Genomic DNA, 23112 nt, shown 5'->3' with positions numbered 1-23112 from the left:
CCAACATCAGTGATCAAGGGAAACCTCATTTTTGCACGTGAATATGAGTTGGAGGACTGATGATTATGGGTCTGGGCGCCTCCTGGGAAATTTGTTAATATACCCGTCCAGGTACCCGAACCTACCATGCACAACTGATCGTTTCGCGAGTCTGGTAGCATCACCTCTCGCGCATGAAATTCATTGACATCGATAAAAAATTGCAATTGCCTACCCTTGGCTACTCAGCCGTCTTCGCAAAGTCTATAGAGCGTCTAGCCCATCCAGATCCGTGCTCACAAAAGAAAGATCGCATCCTCGTCCTCGCTAGCATATATACAGTTTCTGTGGTATTGCTGTAAGATTTCTGCCCATCTCGGGTCTTGTTGACGTGCCGGAGGTATCGTCTACTCCTTCTTGACGGTATCCGGGTCTGAGAGGATGCCCTCGGCTTCGAGTCTTCGTCGCGCCTCCTCTAGGGCCCAGGTCTGGATGCTGCCAGGCTGTTAGCTTTGACCAATTATAGCATCTCCACTTCGCTGTTCCTGGTTCATGTTTTCCGCTACCCGTCGCCTGCCTATGACTCCTCCATCTGATCCATCTCTTGGCCCGTCCTCCATCCATCTCTGACAGGTGAAATTCGCACGTACCTAGTATCCGGCTTGAAAGCATAAGCCACAACGCCAAAAGCACAAGCTCCGCCGAATCCCCAGTACATGGCGTTCTCCCACCCCTCCTTCTCATACTGCTCGCCGGGCTTGACACCGAAGAGCCATCCGGATGGGGGGTCGTAGCTGGGTCCGTGGCCCGATCGCGTTGTTTGTGACTGTGAGAAGGCCCGGCGGGGAGCTGCTGTGCGGGCGGTAGCGGTGAGAGCGGTGCGCGAGGCGCTGGTTGCGGCGCGGACGGAGTTCATCGTGGTCTGCAGTCTCGCGAGGACTCAATTGAAGGGTGGGTAGAGTTATATGATCGTTCCCGGCGCAGGGGGAGGGAGTTGTGGTTGATGCGGATAGGTGGATGATGACCGACGTTTGAGGTGACCTCGGGAGGTTCCGCATTCGCTGTGAGGGCTTGGCGTGGCGTGGGAAACTAGTGGCGTCGGAACGCTATTCATGGCGTCCACTTCAAATTGGTGACGCATGATAAGAATATAATACAGTCTCAAGAAAGAACATGTAGTGTAACTAGTCTGTGGTATAAGAACCCATAACGCCAATGCTATGCAGATGAACCAATCAAACGCCAGATGACCAAGGAATGCCTATGCATAAGCAGCTGTGCGCTTCTCTTCAGTATCCTCCATCTCATCATCTGGCTGGTGAAACGACATCCTTGCCATGCTCTGAGATGCCTCGTCGACTTGTTCTTCTGTCTCGTCCGTCTTGACTGACTCCCTCTCCTTGCGCTTCTTCTCCACTGCCTCCAGTTCCGCCAGCCTCGCAGCAGTTTTCTCGGCTTCTTCCTTTTCCCGCTTCTCGCGATCCGCCCTCTCCAGTGCTTCGAATTCATCGTCAATCTCGCCCTCGTCGAGAGGCTGGTCGGTTTCGTTGATGATGTTCGTAATCTCTTCCGTAGTCGCCATCTGTTCGTTGACGGCATCAACAACACCTTGAACGCCCTCTGCACCGCCAACCTTCTCGTTGAGACCCTTGAGCGCAGCAGCACCAGCGCGCATGGCCTCCACGATCTCGACTTGGTCAGCTGCGTGTTGTAGGTCGGTGTAGACTTGCTCGAGCTGGAGGGCAACATCGGAACGCTGCTTGAGAGCGTTCTCGGCAAGCTTCTTCGAGCGCAGTGCAGCTTTGGCGCGGACCATCTGCTTCGCAACTACGGCCTCCCGTGCCGCTGCATCTGCCAGAGCAATCTTCTCCATGATCGGCGATATCTGGGCGTTGATGTTTGCTAGTGTGTCGCGAAGATTGGCGATGGCGGCATCCTCTTCCGTAACTGGCAGAGGCACATCCTCGTGCTCCGGCTTGAACTTGATCGTCTGCTCGTTGTAAGATATCGCTTGCTTGTCTCTAGCGAGGAATGTAAGGACAATGTCCAGATCGTTTGTCGTAAGCGGTGCAGTTGGATTGAGTACAGTCGCGAAACGTTTCAGGAAGTCTGTTTTTGATAGCACCCGATCAGCCGTAGACGTGTGCTCCTTCATCTTCTTCAGTATCTCGTCTGCAGCAACCTCCACATTCTTGACGACCACAAAGTTTCCAACCTCCATCTTGGCTGGCGCTTGTACCTGCCCCAAAACGCCAACCTGCCGCAGACTCCACTGGAGCACCTTCCATGGTGATGGTATCCATGATGTCTTGTATATGCTCTCTTTGGCTGTCAGGAAGTCTTTCAGGGGTACCATCTCCTTCTTCTGGACTGCCTCATGGAACACGGCCGGAAGACAGGTGGGCTTGCCATGCTGCGGGTGTTGCAGGGCTCGCGCGAGCTCGTCGGCGGCTCGTATGCTTAGGAGATCGTGTGTGGTGCCCTGTCTGGGAACGACACCCGCTCGCGAGGCGTTGACAAGCGCCTTTGTCCATGCGGCAATGTTCGCATGGTAGCCCTCGGGGTTGATCTCGAGCTGTTGCCGAAAGTCTGCATAGAGCGATGCGAGGCGGTACTGGCTGTGCTGGTCAGCAGTGCAGGGGTTGCCAAGCTACGGCTGGCCTTACTTCTTAAAGGCCTCTTCGTGCTGCAAGACGAATTCCAGCAGTTCACTCATGTCGCGCTCTGGTTCGGGTACCCACTGCGCCCGGCTGTGTTTGGAACGGAAGAGCGAACGCTTCCGCTTATGACGACTAAGCGTGGGGTCGTCGCTAAAGATGGAGACGTGGGGGCCGCTGGCCAGGTCGCGAGATGGCTTGCGTTTGAGCATGTGCGTGGTCAAAACAGCCAGAGTAGTAATACGAGGTAATTAGACGGCATCTATTAGGGTCTAGTGCAGGGTCAGATATCCCGGTAGTATTATGTAGACTATCGTACAATGCGGGCGCGTGCAGCTGTTTGCCGACGCGACGCGCTGTTTCAAGATCCAACCCCACTAAGTGCCTTTCCCTTCATCCATGTGACAATCGACTCAGTCACTGCCTATGCCCCACTAGCGGTGCTCCTGTTTCCTTGCTTTCTGCACCCATACTCTGTAGAGAAAGGGCCCTGCGTCAAGCGTTTTATTGTTATGCGCTTCATGTTAAAGCGCCCGTTGCTATTACAAGCGAAAGAGGCTTGGTCATGCCGTCGTCGCGACAACTATGCTAGTATATCCTACTTCACTTTCTGACAACATTGATGCCGGTGTCATTCTTCTTCTCCATGAACTGTCGCATCTCCTCCAGGTCGTCCATGTCGTCGTCGCTGTCCTGGCTTTTGGGCTTTGTTGGAGGCTTTGCTGGAGGCTTCGATGTGGGGATTACTTGAGGAGCGTTCTGCGGTGGTGGATCGCGCATGTCTTTGGTCTCGTCCTCCCATGCCTTCCTCTCTTCTTCATCCAGCTCATCCCGCCTGTCCAACCACCTTTCCTGCACGTCGCGGGCGTCCATAGTCGCCCCGTTCTCGCGCATAGCCATCTGCCACACTGTGTCGTTTGCGCCTTCTATGCCGCCCATCGCAAAGCCGCCTGCACGATCGATGGCCCGTAGCAGCGTCATCATGCTTTTCTTGTCTTCTACTGCCAGTGTCTCGAACCCTACCAGCGCAAAGTCCTCAACGAGCTCCACGATCGCCTTGTTGAGCGCGGAGAACTTTGATGTTGGCTCGTCGTCGTCTGGGTCTACGTCGTTCGTGCCAGCTGTTGTAGGGCCTGGAATGCCAGATGTCTGTTCGCGGTTGAGGTGCGGCAGGAGGTATTGTAGATCCTGGACTTCAGTGTAAAAGTCGAGGTTGAAAGGCAGGTTTGGGTAGTTTCGGAGGTTGTCGATCTTTGTGAGGACGTTCAAGTGGGGCAGGTCCATCTGCAGCATGCTGCGTAGGGCGAGTAGGAGAGAGGAAACGTATAGCGACGGTCGCGAGAGAATGATGGAGTCGGTCAGGTGTACGACGACGAGCTGGTCATGTTAGCCCCCAGTTGCAGGCCACGGGTGGTGGGCGAATACTCGATACCCAAGTTTTTGTAGGCGGAAGAAGATGTTGCGCAGCGAGCCGTGGTGCGTGAAGAGTTCGACCTGGCCGGGGCAGTCGAAGAGGACATAGTCGTCTGGAGCCATTAGTATACTTGAAGAGAGTTCAGTGCTGTCACGAACCTCCAAGTTCCTTCAAGCCTTCTTCTAGCCAGTCGAAGTTGTGCTCCAGTTCCTCGAGCGCAAACAAGACCCCTCCGTTTGGGCCCAGAGTCTCCTGCTCCATGATCTCGTCTATTGTGACCAGGTCTCGGACGTCTAGAGCGGGCTGGTATGAGGTGTGGTCGTTCGCGGGGTCGAGGTTGACGACGGAACACTTGCGCTCGATTGCGCCCATGAACTGTTGCATTCCATCGCAGTACGTCGACTTTCCAGAGCCCGGCGGCCCGATGACGAGTTGTGCGAAGGGCATGTTTGTCGGGGTGCAGTGACGAGGGAAGAAGCTGGGGAACTTTTGGAGGGGGCGTTAGCGTGCATCTCAGGTATTTGTTTAGTCTGCGGACTCCCGCCCTTGAGAGCTTCACTCCGACTCGCAGCTTCTAGAACCCGTACACCGTGCTATCGCCAACATGTCAAGTAGGTCAGTCCAAGCCTGTCCGGGCCCCGTGCTAACTTGCCAGGCCAATTCGAGCTTGCGCAAAACCCGACCGAGCCCATATCGTCGGTCAAGTTCGCGACCAACAACCCAACACGCCTGCTTGTCTCGTCGTGGGATCGCCATGTCTACCTCTACGACACACATGCTGAGCCCGGCGGCAAGCTGCTCCAGAAATTCGAACACCGCGCGCCTGTACTAGATGTCTGCTTCGGACGCGACGACAACGAGGCCTTTTCCTGCGGGCTCGACTGGGAGGTGCGCAGAATCGACCTCGAGACGGGCGCGCAGACCATCATGTCTACACACTCGCAGGGTGTCCGCAACGTCCTCTACTCTGCCGCGCACAACCTCCTGATCTCGTCATCATGGGACTCCACACTGCACCTCCACAATCTGTCACAACCCGGCGACTTCTCTGCTGTCCGCCTGCCTTCCAAGCCCTTTTCGCTCTCCGCGTCGCCCACGAAGCTGGTCGTCGCCATGGCAAGCCGCGCAGTCAACATCTACGAACTCGACAAGCTGGCCGAGGCTGCGACGAGAGGTGGCGGTGAGGAGGTCGCAGTGGAGCCGTGGCAGCAACGGGAGAGCTCCATGAAGTACATGACACGCGCCGTGTCTTGCATGCCAAACGACGCGGGCTACTCCAGCTCGAGCATCGAGGGACGTGTAGCAGTCGAGTGGTTCGACCCGTCTGAGGAGTCACAGTCGCGCAAGTACGCCTTCAAGTGCCACAGACAACAGGTCGACGGCCAGGACGTCGTCTACCCAGTCCACGCGCTCGCATACCACCCAGTCCACGGCACCTTTGCGACAGGAGGCGGCGATGGCATAGTCGCCCTTTGGGACGCAGTAGCAAAGAGGAGGATACGACAGTACCAGAAGTTCCCTGCTAGCGTGCAAACCATCGATTTCTCCAACGACGGTAAATACGTAGCTATTGGAGTCAGTCCCGGCTTCGAGGACGGCGTCGACGATGTGCCAGACGGTGTAACCAAGGTCTTCATCAGGGAGTTGAGCGCAACCGAAGCGTCGGGCAAGAAGAAGTAGGCGTCATCAAGGTGCTACCAAAGCTCCACGTTTGTCCGCGGCTGTGCCAAGTTACGAGATAAATATACCAGTTGGTCAATCGACCCCACCACCATCTCGAAGATCCAAAGTCAACCAAGGTTGGTCTCTTTCTACGCGTGATACATGTGCTTCAGCTCAGTTAACATACGTAAGGATCTTTGATCACCACTGCAGGCAATGAGCACCGAACTTTGATACGTCGAAAACCGGTAATACACCATGCAAACATATGGTCGAGAATCATTGCGAGCGTGCCAGACTCGATGTATGACAGCGTTGCTGTACTCGTGGGAAACGAACAACCGCTGAGGATGAAGATAGCTCCTAGTAGAACAAAGAGGCTTGTCTTTCCGAGGTTGTGACTTAGCCTAGAAAGAATTGCAAAGGTGTTGTATCCTACGTTTACATACCCTCGAGTCTATTGTAGTATAGATCATGAAGATGGACTCAAGGTGTCAGCTGTACCTTGAGAAAAGAACAAGCTTCTTTGTGCCCTGCATGAGTGGTGCGAAAACACCTCCTCCAACGAGCGCCACCACGTTCACATGCTTTGAGGCATAGTAACGTCCTCACGATAGAACGGACATCATGCACTCTCTTTACGCCTCGTTCGCCCGTTTATGGTGTCCATGCTGACAGGACAGGGGTGATCATTCGTGCTCGTTCAATGAGCCGCAAGAGGTTTAGCTCGCGATGACCTTTATTGGCCAGGCGTACATACTTATCACTGACTAGCATTGTCTGCGAGAGACGCGATTGGCGAGTACCACTATCATTTAGTTGGTGGGTACGGGATCATGCTGACGAGGAGAGCGAGTTGGACCCATTGGTGTACTTTACATGCGCTAGCTGCGCTTCGTGAGATGCTTGTTGTAACAGTCGAAACGTAAATATGCGGTTTGCGGTTGATGTAGAATGTATAAAAGCGGTGCGTTCCGTTGAGATCGGCGCTCTTACACTCTCTTCGTCAAGTCCTCGCATCAGAACTCCTCAATAATAATTCTATACCATTATCCTTCGACATCAGGCTATCCACTAAAACATCCACCATGGCCACAGGGACATCCTGCTCGACCGAGTGCATCAAGGTGCTACTTCACACTGCTTGACGTTTTGTCTTCGCTAACCACCCCGCTTCAGGGCTCAATTCACGCAGGCAATCCCAAAGGTACTATCGAACAACTCCATGGCCTCTCCGTTTACATGGTTGGAAATCGAACCACTCCACGGGCAGTCATCTGCATGTACTCGGACATCTTCGGACTAGGTCTTCCCAACAACAAGATCATCGCCGATGCCTATGCCGAGTCAGGAGAGTACCTAGTGCTACTCCCTGATTTCTTCAAGGGCGATCCGGTTGGATTGAAGGTTGCTGATGCATTGCTCCCTGTTGACGCCGCAGCCCAGAGTACCTTTGCCAAGTACACAGGTATCCTGACGAACATACCATCTTTTCTCATGTGGCAGAGGAGGCATGGGAAGGCGGAGTCAGATAAGATCTGCCTCGACTTTATGCGGGAGCTGAGACGGGCGACGCCGAGCGAAAGGAAGATCGGCATGGTCGGATTTTGCTGGGGAGGGAAGTATGCTGTTCGCACGGGATTGGAGAGCAGCATGATCGAGATGGAGGGAGTGAAGAGGCCGCTTGTCGACGCGATCGTGGCGCTGCACCCAAGTCACTTGGTTGTTCCTGACGACGTCGAGGACTTAATGGTTCCCACGAGCTTCGGGTGGGGCGTAGAGGATTTTGCCGTAAGTTATGAAACGAAGAGCAAGGTGGAGGCATGTCATGCCAAAGCACAAAAGGAGCGCAAGGGGTTTCCGGAGATCGAACACAAATCGTACAAGCCCGGGAGACATGGGTTCGCGGTCAGAGGCAACCCAGACGACCCACAGGAGAGGAAGGCCTTGGAGGATTCAGAGAAGCAGGTGCTCGCGTGGTTCGAGAGGTGGCTTTGAAGCTGCTCCACAAATTGTGTATAGTTGTACCTAGGTGAACCGCAGCCTGAAGTACCGCTGTGTTCTGCGTTAGTCCGCGTCAATGTAGCATGTACTGGGTACCTCCAGGCTACAGGGTCATTCTGGTACAATCGGAATAATGTGCTTCGTAGTCCTAAATTGGTATATCGTCTCCGCATATCCAAGCATTCCCTAGATGCGGCCCAGCGCCATACGCCCATCCTCAGCCCTTTGCAGAGCTCATTAGTTCCGCCTGTACTTTAGTGGAATGTTCTTCTCCACGACGCCCCTGAGCTCCAGCCTCTCCCACTCCTCTTGTGCTGCCTCCTTCTCTTCATGCATCTTGAAATGCGCGATATCCTCGGGGTGGTTCAAGTCCTCCTCTTTGACGTCGTCACCACTGTGGTACTTTTCCCAATGATGAATCTCGTACTCGTACTCGTCGTCACCGTGGTGTCCTGGGCCCATGCCAAAGTCTGGAAGCTTGACGTTCTCTGAATCCTTTTGTACGAATTCGGCCAAGGTGATGGAGCCGTCTTTGTTGATATCGAACATGTCTAGGATAGTCTGGACGACCATTTGCTTCTTTGTCTCGGAGATGGAGGCGCTGGAGGGGTCTTCGAGGCCGTAGGTTCGGCGGATGTCAACTGCGGTCCAGAGGCCGGTGCTGTCGTAGTCGTGTAGGTTGAAGAAGGTAGTTGCGTCATAGCCGGAGATGTGGTGCTCCTCTGCGAGTGTGTTAGACGCTGCTCTTTCCTATGCGTTCATGCGGGGATCCCGGGAAGTCTATACCAGCCATGTGTCGCGTCGCCCAGTCGGCGTCCGGTGGGACTTCTACTTGCGTATGCTCATTCCCGCCATGCGCCGAGGCGTTGAGGGCGCATGACAAAAGCAAGAGCGCGCTAAGCGGCAATTTCAACATGCAATTCATGGTTTCCTGGGGGCACGTCGCAGGAGAATGTACCATGTAAAGGTTGAGTTGAGTCGTAGCCCCAATGTTGACGGCCAGGGGTTCGGTTCAACGACTGGCCAGCCGCCGACACTATGTCATAGGGGTCTAGACAGTTCCACGTGCCTGCGTAGCCTTCCCACCGCACCGACAACACCACAAGCTCACAATGAACGTTCTACTCCTCCTGAGCCTGCTGCTCTTCATACCATTTCTCTTCTTCCTCGCATTCCTTGCTGCATCTTCTTGCATGGGCGACGGCTTCCGCGCAAGATTTGCTGGTGTCACATTCAATCCCCGAAACGCATCCTTTGGTCGCAACTACACGCGAGGCTTCGGATCTGGAGCAGGAAGCGCAGGCTGGGAACAAATTGAGATGGAAGACATGCTTGGAGAGGACAGCGACTCGGAATAAACAGCACAAGAAGTATGGCTTGACCGCCTTACAGGGTATCTTCATCTACACACTACCGCCGACGCGCGCCTTCTAGAACTCTAGATCCTGCTTCTTCGGCATCGCACTAGCACCCGCCGCCTCCCTTACAGCCTCCTCCTGCGCCTCAGTGTCGCCTTCCATCGGTGGCAGGCTGAACTTTGCAATCACAAACTTCCGTCTGCTCAATGTGAACGCCATATCCTCGCCCAAGTCTTCTGCTCCACCACCGCCGCCCTTTTCGTGAAACACGGGTAATTTGTGGACGGCAAGCATACCCTGCGGTCGTTCCTCGTCCTTTGTGGTGCCCGCCGATTGTGCAAGTGCTTGCATGCGCGAGTATGGAAACGGAGACAATTCGAGTACACCGTCTGAGAGGATCTCCATCCAGCGGACCAGCCCGGAGGATCTTGGATACAGGGTTAGTGGAAGCGTGACAACGGCGGTCAGACGCGTTTGGTATTGCCGGAGGAGCGCGCGCAGAGCATGGAGAAACTGAAGTATGTAGGTTGGATGGGCCGACGAGGAAGGGTATAGCGCTGGCGAGAGAAGAGAAGGTATCACAACGCGATGTACCGTGTGTGGTGGTGTTGACTCGAGCTGCTGCCGTATGTTCTGCAGAATCGAAGGGAAGGGCGAGGCAGAAGCGCCTGTCGGTGGAGGTATCGGCACATAGTTGATTGCTGTTCCTACCGGAAGCGTGAGACGTTTGGCCAGATCAAAGGTATGGCAGAAGATTGTCTGCTCTTCTGCTGCGTCGCCTTGGTTCGTTGTTCTCTGCGCATTGGGCGAGCCTGTCGCAAACCTCGTCAAAATTGTTCGGAACATAATTTTGCATTCCCAGAATATATACAAGACGCACCTCTAGCACTCTCAAATTGTCCAAGGCCTTCATACCTCCACGCGATCTTCATCTTCTCTGCTCGCTCCTTTCCCTCCTTCCTCTTGTCCGACTTGTCTTCTGATATGCCAGGCAATTCCCTACCCCACACTTCACCCATGCCTACGACATGCACCTTGTGTCCCTGCACCACACCTTCCGCTGCGTAAAACCTGAGTAATGCGCCGGCATAGTCGGTCGTCCCGCTCTCGCCTATGAGTATCGAGTTTCCCAGCGCTAGCCCAGCATGTCCTGCGAGAATGCCATCGAGCGAGGGTGTACCGGTGGATGTGGTGGGGCGGCCATCGATGGGTGAGGGTCGTACGCCGGGGGGCGTTGGCACAGGTTGAGCTACTGCAGGAGAAGAGGGCGAATTCAACGCGTCTTCTCCTGTTGGTGCGCGAGACAGTGCTATGTTGCGCTTGCGAAACGCCATTTTGAGGTGTTTTGAGCTGTGAGTCGCGACTCGAAAATGTTAGAGGGGCTATCGATAAGGCAAGTTAGTGCCAGACGTCATCCAGCCCTTGACCCGCCAGCCTTTCGCGACATGAATCCATGTACTATGTAATGGAACTGCCGCCAAACTTTGAGGTTTGTATTGTGTCTTGTTATCTAACACGACGCACCGCCTCAGTCTGGTCCTTGTAGCATCAGGAAGACAATCGAGCCTGCCGCACTGAACTCTGCCGGCTTGGATCAAGCTTAGCTAGCTAGAACAATCAGACACTTGAACGAATCTCAACTTCCTGGGCTGATCTGGTTGGTCGTCAAACTACTCCCAGCACCATCCAGTAGGACCATCGCATTCAGGCATTGGACTACCCAGGAATGCATTACGCTAAGTCGTATCCGGCTAGAGCATCTCCTTAGTGTCCTTCTCCATCGAGGCCCTTACTCAATGCTCTCGGCACCCCAACGCCAATCTATCTTCACTTCCTCCTGAAGGTCTATTGACATTGAGTCATGGCAGAAGATGGGGATACTGAGTCTGCTTTGATTCCAAGTCTGTATAAGCCATCCGCTTTACTACCAATCGCACAACTCAAAGATCAACTGCTCTACACGATAGAGACGTACCCTGTGACTATTGTTGTCGGCGAAACAGGCAGTGGTAAGTTATCGAGTTCACACAGAACCAAATTCCGGAGCTGATTTTGTCTAGGTAAAACAACGCAGATACCAAAATTTCTGCTTGAGGCGGGCTGGTGCAATGGCGGCCAGCAGATAGCCATCACTCAACCCCGGCGGATAGCATGTACCAGTGTAGCTGCAAGAGTGGCAGAGGAACTAGCGACACCGCTCGGTCAGAAGGTCGGATACAGCATTCGGTTCGAAGATGTTACGTCCGCAGCCACAAATGTAAAGTTCGTCACAGATGGGTTGTTACTACGCGAGATGCTTGTCGATCCGCTACTCTCCCGCTACTCTGTCATCATGGTTGACGAAGCACATGAGCGCAGCTTGTCCTCCGATATACTGCTGAGTCTGTTGAAGAAAGTGCTGGTGAAAAGAGAAGACTTGCGCGTCGTTGTGAGCAGCGCTACACTCGAAGCCGAACGCTTTCTTGACTTCTTCAGTCCCGATCAAGGCGAGAAGGTTCATGGCATGAACAAAGAAGAATTCGGATGCATTGTTGGTATCGAAGGACGCACATATCCAGTTGAGATTCAATACTTACAGGAACCAACAAACAACTACGTCGAAGCATCAATCGACACAGTCATCAAGATCCACGAGCATGAGAGCGAAGGTGACATTCTCGTCTTTCTGACAGGGCGCGAGGAAATAGATGACGCGATTGATAAACTGGGCGACCGTATTGCCGATATGTCTTCGTCTCAGCAAAGACTCATGCCTTTACCTCTCTATGCCGGCCTGCCCACAGAAGACCAGAATCTCATCTTCACAAAGCCAACGCAAAATACGCGACGCGTCATCTTCAGCACCAACATTTCCGAGGCGTCTGTGACCATTGATGGCATCGTCTTCGTGATAGACTCAGGATACGTCAAGCTCCGCGCCTACAACGCCAATATCGGCATCGAAAATCTCGCTGTTGTCCCGGTATCGAAAGCCAGTGCCACACAAAGAGCAGGTCGCGCAGGTCGAACGAGACCGGGCAAATGCTTTAGACTGTACCCAGAGAGCGTGTATGAAGGCCTGGAAGAAGCCACGTTCCCAGAGCTCGCCCGCTCAAACCTCGCCCCTGTAATTCTGCAGCTTCTTAACTTGGGAATCACAAACGTAGTGCGATTCGACTACCTCTCCCCACCGCCATCAGCACTCGTGACACGCGCTCTAGATATGCTGTACTCTCTGGGGGCCTTGGACGCTCACGCTCGGCTTACAAAGCCCTTTGGTATGCGCCTGGCAGAGCTTCCTCTCGAACCAATGCTTGGGCGCGCTGTGTTGAAAGCGGCTGAGCCAGAGTTTGGTTGCTTGAGCGAGATGCTCACGATAGCCGCTATGATGACGCTCCAAGGCAACGCCTTTGTATCCCATGATGGGGGAAAGAAACAGCTCGATGCAGCGAGGCGGAAATTTGCCGTAGCAGAGGGTGATCATCTTACACTATACAACGTGTACGAAGCCTTTGTGAAAGCTGGTATGGGTAACACGGCATGGTGCCACTCGAACAGTCTTAATCACAAGTCCCTCGTCAAGGCAGTCAGTGTCCGGAAACAATTGGCTGCCTATCTGGACCGTTTTGGCGTCAAGGAAAATGTTCTCGCATCATCGGGTGTACTGAGAGTTGGTGGTACCCCACTTGCGGAGCGTGTCCGCCGCTGTTTGACTACCGGGTTCTTCGCGCATGCTGCGAGGATGAAGGCAGATGGGACTTTCACCACCGTGGACGGGAAGACGACACTATGGGCTCATCCAAGTTCTGTGTTCTTCACGAGGAAGGCTGATTGGGTTATATACACGGAGATCCAGTCTACAAAAGACAAAATCTACATCAGGGATTTGAGTACAGTGGATATCGACTGGCTGACACAGTATGCGCCAGAGTACTACAAGATCAAGAATGGCGGTCGATGAGATGGAGAAAAGGAAGAATCTTGCGGGTATCTATCAAAACTAAAGGCATAATTACATAACATCGTGAAATGACTGAGTATCGCGCCATCACTTGCAAGCTTCCACGAATAACTCGCGCATGCCCTTTAGGAAGCCTGCTAGATCGCGTGTCTCGTTTAGTCTCTCCACAACCGTCTCGACTTCTTCGCGCTCAACCTTGGGCCGCATCTCTAACACTCTGTAGTCGCGTTCGCTAGTGTCTAGCTCAAACCATGCCTCGCGATCCCACTCTCGCTCGTCGACGTTGGTATACACAAACTTGAGTCGATCGTCCTTGCCAAGTCCCTCGATTCTCAATCCTAGATAGTTTTCCCAGAAGTCGAGTTCCGGCTCGTTGTACCGGCTCTGGCCATCAAGGTATCTGCGGTGCTTGAGTTGGGCTTCGCGACGTGCGGAGATGGTCTTTTGCACTTCAGCAATCTGTGTGCGGAGGCTGTCGCGATGCGCTAGGCGCTCGTCGCGCTGGAGGGTAAGGGCGGAGATGGCCTCTTGCATCTCAGATGTTTCTTGGGATTCCTTGGAAAGAGTCTGGCTGTGCTGGGCTGTCTTGAGTTCGAGAATCTCGATGTCGCGCTTCTTCATGCGTTGATCCTCTGCAGTGGAAGTTAGCATACAATCGTCAGCGCCGAGACAAGCCATCTCAACATACCATGGAGTTCTGCAACGTTCATGCGAAACTGGTTGCGTTCTTCGAGCACTCGTCTTCGCCCATTCTCGATAAAGGCGTCAAATCGTGTAGTGAACTGGTTCATGCGACTGCGCAAGTCGTCGAATCCGAAATTGATGCTGGGTAGTTGGTCGGCCATGGACGGCGCATCGTGCGAGGAAGCGCGCATGGTGGTGCTGAGTGAGGGCTCGAAGGTCGTCATGGTGGGTGTGTTATCGCAGGGTACTCTCAGTATTCTGTGGTGTGCAGCGATATGCGATTATGTCGTGGATGCGGTTAGATGACGGTGGTGACGGTTTCGATGGTTGCTCCGTAAACAAACATCCGCGCTAATGCGGTAGGAACAAGAGCGGGGCGCCTGCACGTGCCGACGCGACTTTTGGCGCTAGTGGAACTTTTTGGTTTGTTCACTTTCATCATCGCGTTCGGCATCACCAGGTTTGACAGACATCTTCTCCGCTCCCGCCTACGACCATTTGCTTCCTGTGCCCGAAGTATGAGTTTATACCGCAGCGCTGTTACCGATCGAGAACCTCTACGACAGCCCAATGGCTGACAAATCGCTCAAAGACCTGAACTACGGCCATCCTGGCGTCGCGAGTTATGATTTAGAAAACAGAGGATGGGCCTTTGCTAGGAATTATAAGAAGCGAATCTTCAAGCAGATTCTGATTCCAACGACCTCGTCTTCTACGCGAAATCATGCGACACCTAAAACAGCACCACCGTTCTCTCTAAAAACACCAGTGAACAGGACGAGCATACAGGATGAATTCAGCAATACAGTTCAAGACGACCCCCTGCTCGCTCCGGCTACGGAGATAATTCCGGACCTGGCCTTGGTATCTGCTGCTATCTCTTCCGCGGCTTCGACCTATGACCCTCTCGTCAGTGGCCTTTTATCTTTCGGTTCAATCACGCCCAGGGGTAGAGATGAGGCGTGGCAGATGGCTGCCTTGCCCACCGGGGAGACCGGAAGTATACTGCAGTTGTGTATTTTGGATGACGAAACGCATGGTTGGACAACCGAACCGAGGCCATGGGTACGAGGGCAAACGTTGAAAGCCGCAGAGAGCGCATTCTGGAACGAGGAAGCGGCACCGATACAGCAGGTTTGCTTTGCACGTTCAGAGGAAAAAAGGCCTTTGCTTGCCGTGCGACTTCCCACACGCACTGTTCTATTTCACCCGGACTACGTCCGTCAACCACGCGCTGCCGCAATTTCCCCGTTCTACCGTCTGCCAGCTTCCACCATCCAACCGAACCGCATACTCAGCATACATCAGAACGACACAGGTGGCTTTGCCCATGTCGATGTTGCCTTTAACCCGGACTTTCAATTACAGTTTGCGTTGGTCGACCAAAGCCAAACGTGGAGTGTATGGGATATCGAGCATCGGCTTAGGCTTGGCAGATATTCGGCTTCATGCATGCTCCGCGGAAAGGTCAATGAGTCGGATGACGGAGACACAACTGGCCAAGATGGCTGGGCGAGGGTTCTCTGGGTCGCCGATGTTACGACCTTGATGGTTTGCAATAGGCGCCGCTTGAGCATCGTTAGCATCAGGGGCGGATCTACTTCGTATTTGCCTTGCCAAGAAATATTCAGCGAACGGTCCGCGGACTGGATTCTGGACGTCAAGTTGCATCCAAAAGACCGCAGTAGAGTATTCGTCTTGACCTCTACTCGAATTTCACTGATTGCAGTCACTCCACCGAGTGAGCTCCCGTCAAGTGCCGACGACACAGGCGCTAAGATACTTCTATCATGGCGGCACTATAGGGGCGCTGAAGATTTTACGCTTGGATTGAGTGCGCAAATGCTGGCAGACGATGGTATGTGCCAAGCTCAACCTATGTGAGAGGCCGACTGACAGATGAGCAGAGACGTGCGTGATGATCCATTCTCGTGTCAACAACCTCGTCCAAGTATACAGCTTTGTCGAGCGTGATTCCGGGCTCATTACCGCCCCTGACCCGACTCTGCTAACTCTATGCCTTCCGGACCCAGGGCAGATTACGAACATTTTCATCGAGACAATGGAACAAGGAGAGTTGAGGTCCGAGATTGGCTTTTTCCAACTATTTGTGACCCAGTCTGACTTGAGCGTCCACGAGCTCATTGTATATACCCGGACCTCTACGGCGGACGACAGGATCGAGGATGATTATGCCATTGCGGACTTTGAGCAAAGCACGATAACACGTCCCAAGGATCCCCCAATCAGGTCTCGTAAGATCAACAAAGACGAGGATTTTGTAAGCCCTGACGGACTACCTACAACAGCATTGCCATGCTCGAAAATTGCAGCGCCACAGTCGCATTGGCATGACAATCTGAATGATAGTACTGCGTACGAAACACGAAACAACAGCCTCTTGGGTGAGGTGATGTCGCAGTCCAAGAGCTCAGCAGAGGAGTCTAGCGCGATAGATGCGGTGGCGGTCATGGACCAGGTGAACGAGATGCTGGCAACTGGTGCAGACTTGCCATCTCTACCATTGGGTACTTTGTAAGTGACCCCTGCTCACATCAGGTATAAACTAACATTCACAGGATGGAGTTTACGCGCACGCATTTCGACGTTGCAGATATTGACGAAGCTTCGTCCAACTTCGAAGAGTTGTTTTCTTCCGGATATGAACAAGACACAATGGACGTTCAGCGTATTGCACCTATGTACGTGCTTGGTTTGGCTCACGACAGCGACCCTACGATTTCGGACGTGTACGACACTATACTCCAGACATGGATTGCGCCTCTTCCCACAGAAGTGCCGATCCGCGTTCGTCAACGCTTGGAACGTCTGGCTCGGCGGGTTGCCACGGAACTGATGTTCTCAAGTACTTGTATACGTGATGATCGAAGGCAGGTGTCTGCCTCCAGCACGCAGCATGGACAAAACAAGGGCGGTGGTGTCGCGTTGCCCATCTTGCCATCAAGGCCCAAAGAAAGTGCTTTTTATCCCGTTTCAAACTATCCGATCTCTCAGCCACTACCGACACCACCATACTCATCTATGCCTCCGCCCTCTGTGCTGGGGTCATCTCCGCCAGAAGCGACTCCCACTCCTCCCGCCCTACCCGACCCCCTCAGTCGCCTCAACAAGTATCTCTCGACTTCCAAAGACCCGGCGATAATCCACCCGAATGTGGCTCAAGGTCTCGCGCACTGGCAATTAGGAAGTGATCCTCACGCGTACGATTGGACCAGCCTAGAGCGTGCTCTCCAATCTGAAGATCTTGACGAAGAGAGCCAACTGCAACGCGAAAAAGAACGCAAGAAGAGAGAACGTCGGGAGAAACGCCAACAGCGCGAAAACGAGCTTATGAAGGCCAAGCTTGAGCTCACGAGGAGTAATGCCGTCAGTCAGCCTACCGCGTTCCCTAGAAGCTCTCCAGGACCCATGTTGGGCGGCATGGGGAACAGCAGTCAGGTATCAAGTCAAAGTCAAAGTCAGATCCAGGTACCACCTCATGGCGGCAGCTTCATGATGCCGCAAAGTCAAGTCGAGCGCGGCAAATTTGGAGGGAAGTTGGACAAAAAGAAGAAGAAGAAGGGTAGGATTAGTGGGTTCTAGTCTTGATGGCCTTTGGGCATATACAGAACATGCACTTCCGAAATGATGTCTGATTCGGTGCCGTCATCAGCGCGGAAAGAAGGAAGATCTTCCCCTCAAAGTGGGGTTGGAGGGGTAGCCTCCCCATACCACCAACTACATAGCTTATCCTTACCGCGGATCCGTTCCTAGGTATCAAGTACTTCATCCATCATCTGCGTCCACAAACTATTCCACAATTCCCTCTGAACAACTAAATCAACATGTCAGGTTTCCCATCTCTCCAGCCCGCTTTCACAGTCCGCGTCGACATCGATGCGCCGATGCAAGTTGGAGGCCAGCATGGCGCGCAGCTGGTCATCGTTCCAATGGTTTCCGGTACGGTGAAGAGTGAAGAGGGCTTTGAGCCGAAGTTGGATGGAGAACTACATGGTGTTGGCTACGACTACATTCACAATGATGCCGACGGCGGAAACATGCGCTTGGACGTGAGGAGTCAAGTCAAGTAAGTGGAAGGCTGACAAAATCGCATTAGGCAGAGCATGGGCTAATGGTTGCACAGGAACCACGACGGCACAGTTCTGGCGATGTATTACAAAGGTACTGTGAAGCTCACGCAGGGAGTCGGCAAAGTGCTGTCTGGTGCTCCCGATGCTAAGACAACTGACTATGGCGATTCATTTGTCAACTTCTCTTTCGAGACGGGAAATGAGAAATACAAGGAACTTCAGAATGGAACCTATGTTGCCGCGGGCCATTTCGTAACGGGTGAAGGCAAGCCGGGCGTTGTGGTGGAGTACAAGGTCAGTAAGGTTGTGTACAACGTCAGCCAGGGCAAAATGTAGGAGGTAAGTCTGCTATCGTATCTTTGTTTGATGGGAGTACTGATTTCTCCTAGGGTTACTGTGGGAATATCGCGATCCTCGTACTTACTGACTGTATCAAATGCCTGTATCGGTTCTCCGCTCTCATGTCTTGACCCTCTTTGCTAGTGCGTGCTGAACTACCTTCACCTCGTCTCCTTAAGCCACATCGCAGGATCGCAGACATCTGTGGTTCGTGACTGATATAGAGTAAAATCTCATTCACCTTGACTAAACATTCTTACCTGTATCATTTGCAGCGGGTGGTGCTGTGCGTTTGCCTTAACGCTCTAGATTCGTTACATCCACGACTTACTCTTACTCCCGGTTATACTACGCTCTCTGCACCGTAGTATCGTTGCCATATTCTAGGAGCCAACCAAGAGGTCAGCATCACTGCGTTACGTTTGAGAATCATTGCTAATCTGATGAATCAGACGCCCATTGCAAGCTCACCAGTAGGATGCCTGCGCTGCCGCAGCCTCTGATGGGTTCGGCAAAACGGTACACTGCGGCCATGTTTGATAAGCATTACGAGGATGAAAACTATTTCGGATTCGAGACGCTTGTTGACCCCAATACCTACAACATCCAGGTCAAGGCCTACATGGACAAGAACCGATGTCGTCTTCAAGATTACATGGTCTTAGTCGGCACATACCACACTCACTTCGGACGCCAAAAAGTATGGGCGCGGCCCACGGGCTTGGAGGTCGAGTATTACCACGGCTTGCCGGAAGCGCTCGAACTTGCACGAGTAGATGATCTGTTCGAAAATCGCATCTACTACGTCCCGCCGTTCAGCTACATGTCCACCTCTCAGAACACGCGTATGAAGAAGGAACGTCTTTACGGTATGAAGGTAGTTGAGACAGTTGTCAACGTCGTCTTCCTGAAGCAAGGCTGGCTCGTTCACTTCGAGGTCGACTCTGATACAGATGCGCTGGAAGCTTTCAAGTATGCTTGTATCAACTATGAGCCGAGGAAGACGGAGGCTGCGAACATGGCCAAGGTTAAGAAAGAGAAGGAGGACTTGAATGAGGAGTATCAAGCTCGCGCCTGGGGTCGTCAGAACAATCATCGGGATAGGGGATCATCTTTCTCTCATGCCAACGGCCAGGACAGATGCTCTTCAGGAGGACTACCATCTCCACGCGTTAAGACTGAGCCTACGGATGAGGACAGCAGTCTTTTCCAACCCCCAGCCATTCCGAATCGTGATCCGCAAACCCAAGCCGATTTCCCCACTCGAAAGGGTGGTACACCAACACCCGGTCTTTCACATTCTCCTATACGCCGCCCTCCGGCTCCAATCACTCCACGTCGTAAGTGCATTGATCTGATTCTCACATTTCCAAGCTAATTTATTTGTATCAGGCCGTCAGCCACCCACATATGTGAGTATATCAGCTTTGTCATCCGTAGCAAAGACATCAGTTTCATCGCTAACTCGTGACAGGCTCAGACACAGGCCTACGAGGCTGACCTCCGCACACAACTACAACAAGCAAACCGTGCTCGCGAACAAGATCGTCTACAGCTACAGCAGGCGGAAGAGAGGATCAGAGAGCTTGAGGGCATTCTTATTGCCATGGGTGGATACTAGAGTGGTTGGTGGCTAATTTGAAAGCGATGTTGCTGGAAGGTTCCCATCTGGACGAATTCAGTGCGGTTTGACTGTGCATGATTTCGTCGAGCAATGGGGGAACAGGATAGAAAGATGAACGTTACACTGGACCACTGGGATATTTTCACAGGCGAAGAGAGATAAAAATACTGGAACAGATTGACAGTCGGAAGGATACCAAGTCGAGGAAAAACGTGAAATCAGACTTTCTTCCACACGTGTCAGCAAAATAGTATCTTCAGAGTAGAACATTATGACCGGTGAGTAGTAATGGAGTGAATCCGTGCGGTTGCAAGGATGATGACCATCATGCTTAAATAACCATATCCAGCGACGCCTTCTCATATTGATCGCACTTCGTCTCCAACATCAGCTAGTCGCGGCGGACCGGCCACTTGGATAGACATTAAGATATGCTTTTCTGTTGATGGCAATACTTTTACCTCATTTACATACATAAAAACCCTCAATACTAGGCTGTCATCTCCTTCGCTCCGCTACCCCATCATCCCTGCTCACCTTCACCTTGTTGATAGGATATAGGGCGTTTGCTCCCACTTTAGCGCGTCTCGCGTGAAGTACAGCTTCTCCGCACTGGTGACTCTTTCTACAACAATATTACTTACCCGACTATCTGTCGCTATAATACATGTGAGTTTAAGAGGAGAGCACGTATACGTTCTGGCTTCAACTAACCACTAGACTAGTTCACTACAACGACTCGCACTTCCAACATACGACCCAACCTACCAGCGGAAATGACGTCGAGAAGGAAGTACAATATAGGAGACTTCATTCAGTATGCCACGGGCAAGCTTGCGACCGAATATGCAGCAATCGCGGACCTAGATACATACAAATTTTCCGAGAAATTCTATCTGGACGAGCGTAACAAGCCTTGTCGGCGACTCATGCTCCTGGTTGGCCATTATTGGAGAAGAAGCAGTGGTCCGCCCGTATGGGCACATGCGACGGGTACTCAAATACGATATTACTCAGGCGAAGGAGTTCAAGTTAATCCATTGATCTTGGATAACTATGGCTTCCGAGTATACTACGATAACCCATTCAACGCCATGAGCGGTGTTCACAACTCCAGTAATTCGAAGTCCCGCATGATCCCGGAGCGCAAGCTTGAGCGAGCTTTGGTGGAATCCGTCATCAACTTTATCTTTCTAGCGAAAGGACAACTGGTCCATGCTCTTGACCTAGAGAGCCCAGATATGTTAGGAAGCTTCAGGCTGGCGTGCAGAAATTTTGCGCAACACCGGAAGAAGCCTAAAATTGCAGGGGAATCTCTAGATAAACAACTTTTGGATATTGAAGCAGAGAACGCAACGATACAAGAGCAGGCCCAATATGCTGGCCACAATGGAGGGAGCGATGAGTTAGTGCTTCAGGATAAAGAGCCAACTTCTACGGTTCCTGCCAAACGCTCCTTTGCAGACCTGGCCGACAGTACATCTGATGATTCATCACAGAGTGAGTCGTACTTGAGTAGCCCATTCTGTACCTGACCAAAGCTGACATTACACTGTAGACTCCAACAAGCGTACAGTCCCATTCGTAAGTAGTACTCGATTTTTTACACCGTTGTGGCCACAGCACAGTCATTCAGGCTAGACAGATCGCTTACTGGTCACTTTAGGAGCACTCCAGCAGCTACGGAACCGAAAAGTACGCCGAATTAGAACTTGAGGTGCAGGCTCTCAAAGCCAAGCTCCAAGAACAGGAAGTCAAACTTCAAGAACAGGAAGCCAAGAACGATGTCATCGAAGCGGAGCTCGCCCGACAAAAGGCCAAGAAGCGAGTACTACGAACGCAGCGTGAGGAATGGAAAGAGAAGTACATCAATCAACAGGCGCTTGCTGAAACTGTTGCCGACAGTGCTAAACAAGAGGAAGAGGATGGAGACTGGAAAGCAATGTTTTTCGAACAAGAGAAAAAGACAGAACACTACAAGCTGAAGTACACTGCCTTGGAAGACGAGAAGGAGCAATGGAAGGTGCGAGCAGCGGAGCAAGAGAAGAAGATTAAAGAACATGAGGCCCAAAGTACCAGCAGAGGAACGGATCTTACACAGGAGAGCGGTGAGAGCCATTACAGTGAACGACATCCCGAACCTATCAGAAACTCAGACAAACACATCGAAGATGAACGCAAACATGTTGAGCAAAAGACCAAAAGGGAGCGAAACATGCTGGATTTCGTATTGAGAGGCAATATCTTTGTCGAAGGAGCTAAATAATTACGTTGTCTAGCAAGGGACGATGGCAGTTGCCGACGACCACCGAAGAAGAGACTGAACACGGAGTTCCGAGAGTTACTCATAGAGGCATATGATATGGGTGACGATGTGACAAGCCCAGAAGTAAGGAGTCGAATGTACATTGAGGCAGTTAGGCAAATGGACGAGAGGATGAGCAAGAGCGATGTGGTACGAGGAATGAAGAACATGCGGTGTTAAGGTCGGGTGGCGAGAGTTCTTCGATACACATGTAGCACGCTAATAACAGCAGATGTTAGACAAACGATGTCTAGCTTTCGCCCTGTAAATAGTAACTGTCCAACGCCGTCGACCTCCAACGTCTCCTCAGAACCTCAACCAAAGCCCAAGCCCAAGCCTCGGGTGGGTACCCGCTCTACACCCAACTGCGTTGCTTTTCCGCGGCACGGCTTAGCGTACCCTCATGACCGTCCCCTCTCCACTGTTCCTACTGCAGTGTGGCAGCACCCGTCTCCGCGATTGTTGAACGGCGCTCAATCACCCACCACACCACGAGCCAGGTAGGTAACACGATAAGATCGCATGCGGTCAAGCATTGCTTCTGAAGCGACTGGGCCTCAAAAGTGTTGGTCGGATGAGTGTATGCGCAGTACAGTCGTTATCTGGCAGAGATCTATTAGAATCGTACGTTGAACAAGGATCCCCACGTCACGGCCATCAGTACAGTACCAAACATCCTCACCGTTTCATCCGCCGACACCGTGGGGAGAAAGAACGCAAGGCGGCCGTTTGTTAGTCGTATGTCTTAGTGTGGGACACGTTGTGCAGATGAGCTATTGTCCGAACTTAAAATGGCGCTAACTTAAGGGGGTGCGGAAGGTGGATGACGGATGGAAAAGCAATTCTTGGCTGCGTTTGAGCTTTACTGAATGTGATGGCGATTGCAGGAGTTGCGGGCCTGACGCACCCTGGGTTCGAGGCTGTATTGTAGATCTTATCGAATCGATCTCCGGACAGTCGATTGTGAATGTCAAGGTTGTAGTTGTGATGTCTCGGCCAATCTCCGCCAATGACATGTCAGCACACTGCTGCGGTCATCTTTGTTACATATCTGG

General features: G+C 52.5%; 14 protein-coding genes across 14 annotated transcripts; 8 read left to right on the top strand and 6 right to left on the bottom strand.

The window, feature by feature from the left end:
- Positions 1-135: 135 nt before the first annotated feature.
- Positions 136-1067, bottom strand: CC77DRAFT_92228 (hypothetical protein). The gene is made up of 2 exons (XM_018533732.1): positions 630-1067; positions 136-474 (listed from the first exon to the last, which is right to left on the bottom strand). The coding sequence occupies exons 1-2, from the start codon at positions 893-895 to the stop codon at positions 387-389; spliced, it is 354 nt and encodes a 117-aa protein (XP_018385457.1). The 5' UTR covers positions 896-1067; the 3' UTR covers positions 136-386.
- Positions 1068-3043, bottom strand: CC77DRAFT_92227 (hypothetical protein). Its single transcript, XM_018533731.1, has 2 exons — positions 2646-3043; positions 1068-2597 (listed from the first exon to the last, which is right to left on the bottom strand). The coding sequence occupies exons 1-2, from the start codon at positions 2846-2848 to the stop codon at positions 1241-1243; spliced, it is 1560 nt and encodes a 519-aa protein (XP_018385456.1). The 5' UTR covers positions 2849-3043; the 3' UTR covers positions 1068-1240.
- CC77DRAFT_92261 (hypothetical protein) lies at positions 3044-4655 on the bottom strand. Its single transcript, XM_018533739.1, has 3 exons — positions 4209-4655; positions 4062-4162; positions 3044-4013 (listed from the first exon to the last, which is right to left on the bottom strand). Exons 1-3 carry the CDS (start codon positions 4495-4497, stop codon positions 3240-3242), a joined length of 1164 nt encoding a protein of 387 aa, XP_018385455.1. The 5' UTR covers positions 4498-4655; the 3' UTR covers positions 3044-3239.
- On the top strand, positions 4655-5730 carry CC77DRAFT_1008952 (WD40 repeat-like protein; the record flags this gene model as incomplete). Its single annotated transcript, XM_018523568.1, has 2 exons — positions 4655-4661; positions 4706-5730. 2 exons carry the CDS (start codon positions 4655-4657, stop codon positions 5728-5730), a joined length of 1032 nt encoding a protein of 343 aa, XP_018385454.1.
- Positions 5731-6789: 1059 nt separating this feature from the next.
- CC77DRAFT_1020578 (alpha/beta-hydrolase) lies at positions 6790-8089 on the top strand. The gene is made up of 2 exons (XM_018525071.1): positions 6790-6839; positions 6892-8089. The coding sequence occupies exons 1-2, from the start codon at positions 6801-6803 to the stop codon at positions 7708-7710; spliced, it is 858 nt and encodes a 285-aa protein (XP_018385453.1). The 5' UTR covers positions 6790-6800; the 3' UTR covers positions 7711-8089.
- Positions 7954-8641, bottom strand: CC77DRAFT_936659 (secretory pathway protein-like protein Ssp120; the record flags this gene model as incomplete). The annotated part of the gene is made up of 2 exons (XM_018534509.1): positions 7954-8438; positions 8503-8641. 2 exons carry the CDS (start codon positions 8639-8641, stop codon positions 7954-7956), a joined length of 624 nt encoding a protein of 207 aa, XP_018385452.1.
- A 52-nt stretch (positions 8642-8693) lies between these two features.
- CC77DRAFT_963193 (paxneb superfamily protein-like protein) lies at positions 8694-10496 on the bottom strand. The gene is made up of 2 exons (XM_018535662.1): positions 9955-10496; positions 8694-9886 (listed from the first exon to the last, which is right to left on the bottom strand). The coding sequence occupies exons 1-2, from the start codon at positions 10406-10408 to the stop codon at positions 9147-9149; spliced, it is 1194 nt and encodes a 397-aa protein (XP_018385450.1). The 5' UTR covers positions 10409-10496; the 3' UTR covers positions 8694-9146.
- CC77DRAFT_936497 (hypothetical protein) lies at positions 8910-9074 on the top strand (the record flags this gene model as incomplete). Its single annotated transcript, XM_018534497.1, has 1 exon — positions 8910-9074. One exon carries the CDS (start codon positions 8910-8912, stop codon positions 9072-9074), a length of 165 nt encoding a protein of 54 aa, XP_018385451.1.
- Positions 10497-10818: 322 nt separating the features above from the next.
- Positions 10819-13058, top strand: CC77DRAFT_92249 (P-loop containing nucleoside triphosphate hydrolase protein). The gene is made up of 2 exons (XM_018533737.1): positions 10819-11083; positions 11135-13058. Exons 1-2 carry the CDS (start codon positions 10936-10938, stop codon positions 13012-13014), a joined length of 2028 nt encoding a protein of 675 aa, XP_018385449.1. The 5' UTR covers positions 10819-10935; the 3' UTR covers positions 13015-13058.
- CC77DRAFT_1094933 (hypothetical protein) lies at positions 12915-14020 on the bottom strand. The gene is made up of 2 exons (XM_018529765.1): positions 13703-14020; positions 12915-13646 (listed from the first exon to the last, which is right to left on the bottom strand). Exons 1-2 carry the CDS (start codon positions 13920-13922, stop codon positions 13102-13104), a joined length of 765 nt encoding a protein of 254 aa, XP_018385448.1. The 5' UTR covers positions 13923-14020; the 3' UTR covers positions 12915-13101.
- Positions 14021-14268: 248 nt separating this feature from the next.
- CC77DRAFT_1061503 (hypothetical protein) lies at positions 14269-17301 on the top strand (the record flags this gene model as incomplete). The annotated part of the gene is made up of 3 exons (XM_018528442.1): positions 14269-15556; positions 15606-16233; positions 16278-17301. The coding sequence occupies 3 exons, from the start codon at positions 14269-14271 to the stop codon at positions 17299-17301; spliced, it is 2940 nt and encodes a 979-aa protein (XP_018385447.1).
- Positions 17302-17543: 242 nt separating this feature from the next.
- On the top strand, positions 17544-18125 carry CC77DRAFT_1061502 (hypothetical protein; the record flags this gene model as incomplete). Its single annotated transcript, XM_018528441.1, has 2 exons — positions 17544-17785; positions 17843-18125. 2 exons carry the CDS (start codon positions 17544-17546, stop codon positions 18123-18125), a joined length of 525 nt encoding a protein of 174 aa, XP_018385446.1.
- A 775-nt stretch (positions 18126-18900) lies between these two features.
- Positions 18901-19656, top strand: CC77DRAFT_92212 (hypothetical protein). Its single transcript, XM_018533728.1, has one exon. The coding sequence runs from the start codon at positions 18952-18954 to the stop codon at positions 19504-19506; it is 555 nt and encodes a 184-aa protein (XP_018385445.1). The 5' UTR covers positions 18901-18951; the 3' UTR covers positions 19507-19656.
- Positions 19657-20528: 872 nt separating this feature from the next.
- Positions 20529-22018, top strand: CC77DRAFT_1061500 (hypothetical protein; the record flags this gene model as incomplete). Its single annotated transcript, XM_018528440.1, has 3 exons — positions 20529-21252; positions 21311-21336; positions 21419-22018. 3 exons carry the CDS (start codon positions 20529-20531, stop codon positions 22016-22018), a joined length of 1350 nt encoding a protein of 449 aa, XP_018385444.1.
- Between the last annotated feature and the right edge of the window lie 1094 nt (positions 22019-23112).

This window comes from Alternaria alternata (genome assembly GCF_001642055.1).
Source record: "Alternaria alternata strain SRC1lrK2f unplaced genomic scaffold CC77scaffold_11, whole genome shotgun sequence".
Classification (NCBI taxonomy): Eukaryota; Fungi; Ascomycota; class Dothideomycetes; order Pleosporales; family Pleosporaceae; genus Alternaria; species Alternaria alternata.
This window is presented reverse-complemented; position numbering and strand designations above follow the sequence as displayed.

Excerpts from the sequence above, each read along its gene's own strand:
- CC77DRAFT_92228 (XM_018533732.1), bottom strand. The coding sequence starts at position 895 with ATGAACTCCGTCCGCGCCGCAACCAGCGCCTCGCGCACCGCTCTCACC. Across the intron at positions 475-629 it reads GCTTTCAAGCCGGATACTAG|CATCCAGACCTGGGCCCTAG; the intron begins GTACGTGCGAAT and ends ACAGCCTGGCAG.
- CC77DRAFT_92227 (XM_018533731.1), bottom strand. The coding sequence starts at position 2,848 with ATGCTCAAACGCAAGCCATCTCGCGACCTGGCCAGCGGCCCCCACGTC. Across the intron at positions 2,598-2,645 it reads CACGAAGAGGCCTTTAAGAA|CCAGTACCGCCTCGCATCGC; the intron begins GTAAGGCCAGCC and ends TGACCAGCACAG.
- CC77DRAFT_92261 (XM_018533739.1), bottom strand. The coding sequence starts at position 4,497 with ATGCCCTTCGCACAACTCGTCATCGGGCCGCCGGGCTCTGGAAAGTCG. Across the intron at positions 4,163-4,208 it reads AGGCTTGAAGGAACTTGGAG|ACGACTATGTCCTCTTCGAC; the intron begins GTTCGTGACAGC and ends TAATGGCTCCAG. Across the intron at positions 4,014-4,061 it reads TACAAAAACTTGGGTATCGA|CTCGTCGTCGTACACCTGAC; the intron begins GTATTCGCCCAC and ends TAACATGACCAG.
- CC77DRAFT_1020578 (XM_018525071.1), top strand. The coding sequence starts at position 6,801 with ATGGCCACAGGGACATCCTGCTCGACCGAGTGCATCAAG. Across the intron at positions 6,840-6,891 it reads GCTCGACCGAGTGCATCAAG|GGCTCAATTCACGCAGGCAA; the intron begins GTGCTACTTCAC and ends ACCCCGCTTCAG.
- CC77DRAFT_963193 (XM_018535662.1), bottom strand. The coding sequence starts at position 10,408 with ATGGCGTTTCGCAAGCGCAACATAGCACTGTCTCGCGCACCAACAGGA. Across the intron at positions 9,887-9,954 it reads ACAATTTGAGAGTGCTAGAG|GCTCGCCCAATGCGCAGAGA; the intron begins GTGCGTCTTGTA and ends GGTTTGCGACAG.
- CC77DRAFT_92249 (XM_018533737.1), top strand. The coding sequence starts at position 10,936 with ATGGCAGAAGATGGGGATACTGAGTCTGCTTTGATTCCAAGTCTGTAT. Across the intron at positions 11,084-11,134 it reads TGTCGGCGAAACAGGCAGTG|GTAAAACAACGCAGATACCA; the intron begins GTAAGTTATCGA and ends GATTTTGTCTAG.
- CC77DRAFT_1094933 (XM_018529765.1), bottom strand. The coding sequence starts at position 13,922 with ATGACGACCTTCGAGCCCTCACTCAGCACCACCATGCGCGCTTCCTCG. Across the intron at positions 13,647-13,702 it reads GAACGTTGCAGAACTCCATG|AGGATCAACGCATGAAGAAG; the intron begins GTATGTTGAGAT and ends CTTCCACTGCAG.
- CC77DRAFT_92212 (XM_018533728.1), top strand. The coding sequence starts at position 18,952 with ATGTCCACCTCTCAGAACACGCGTATGAAGAAGGAACGTCTTTACGGT.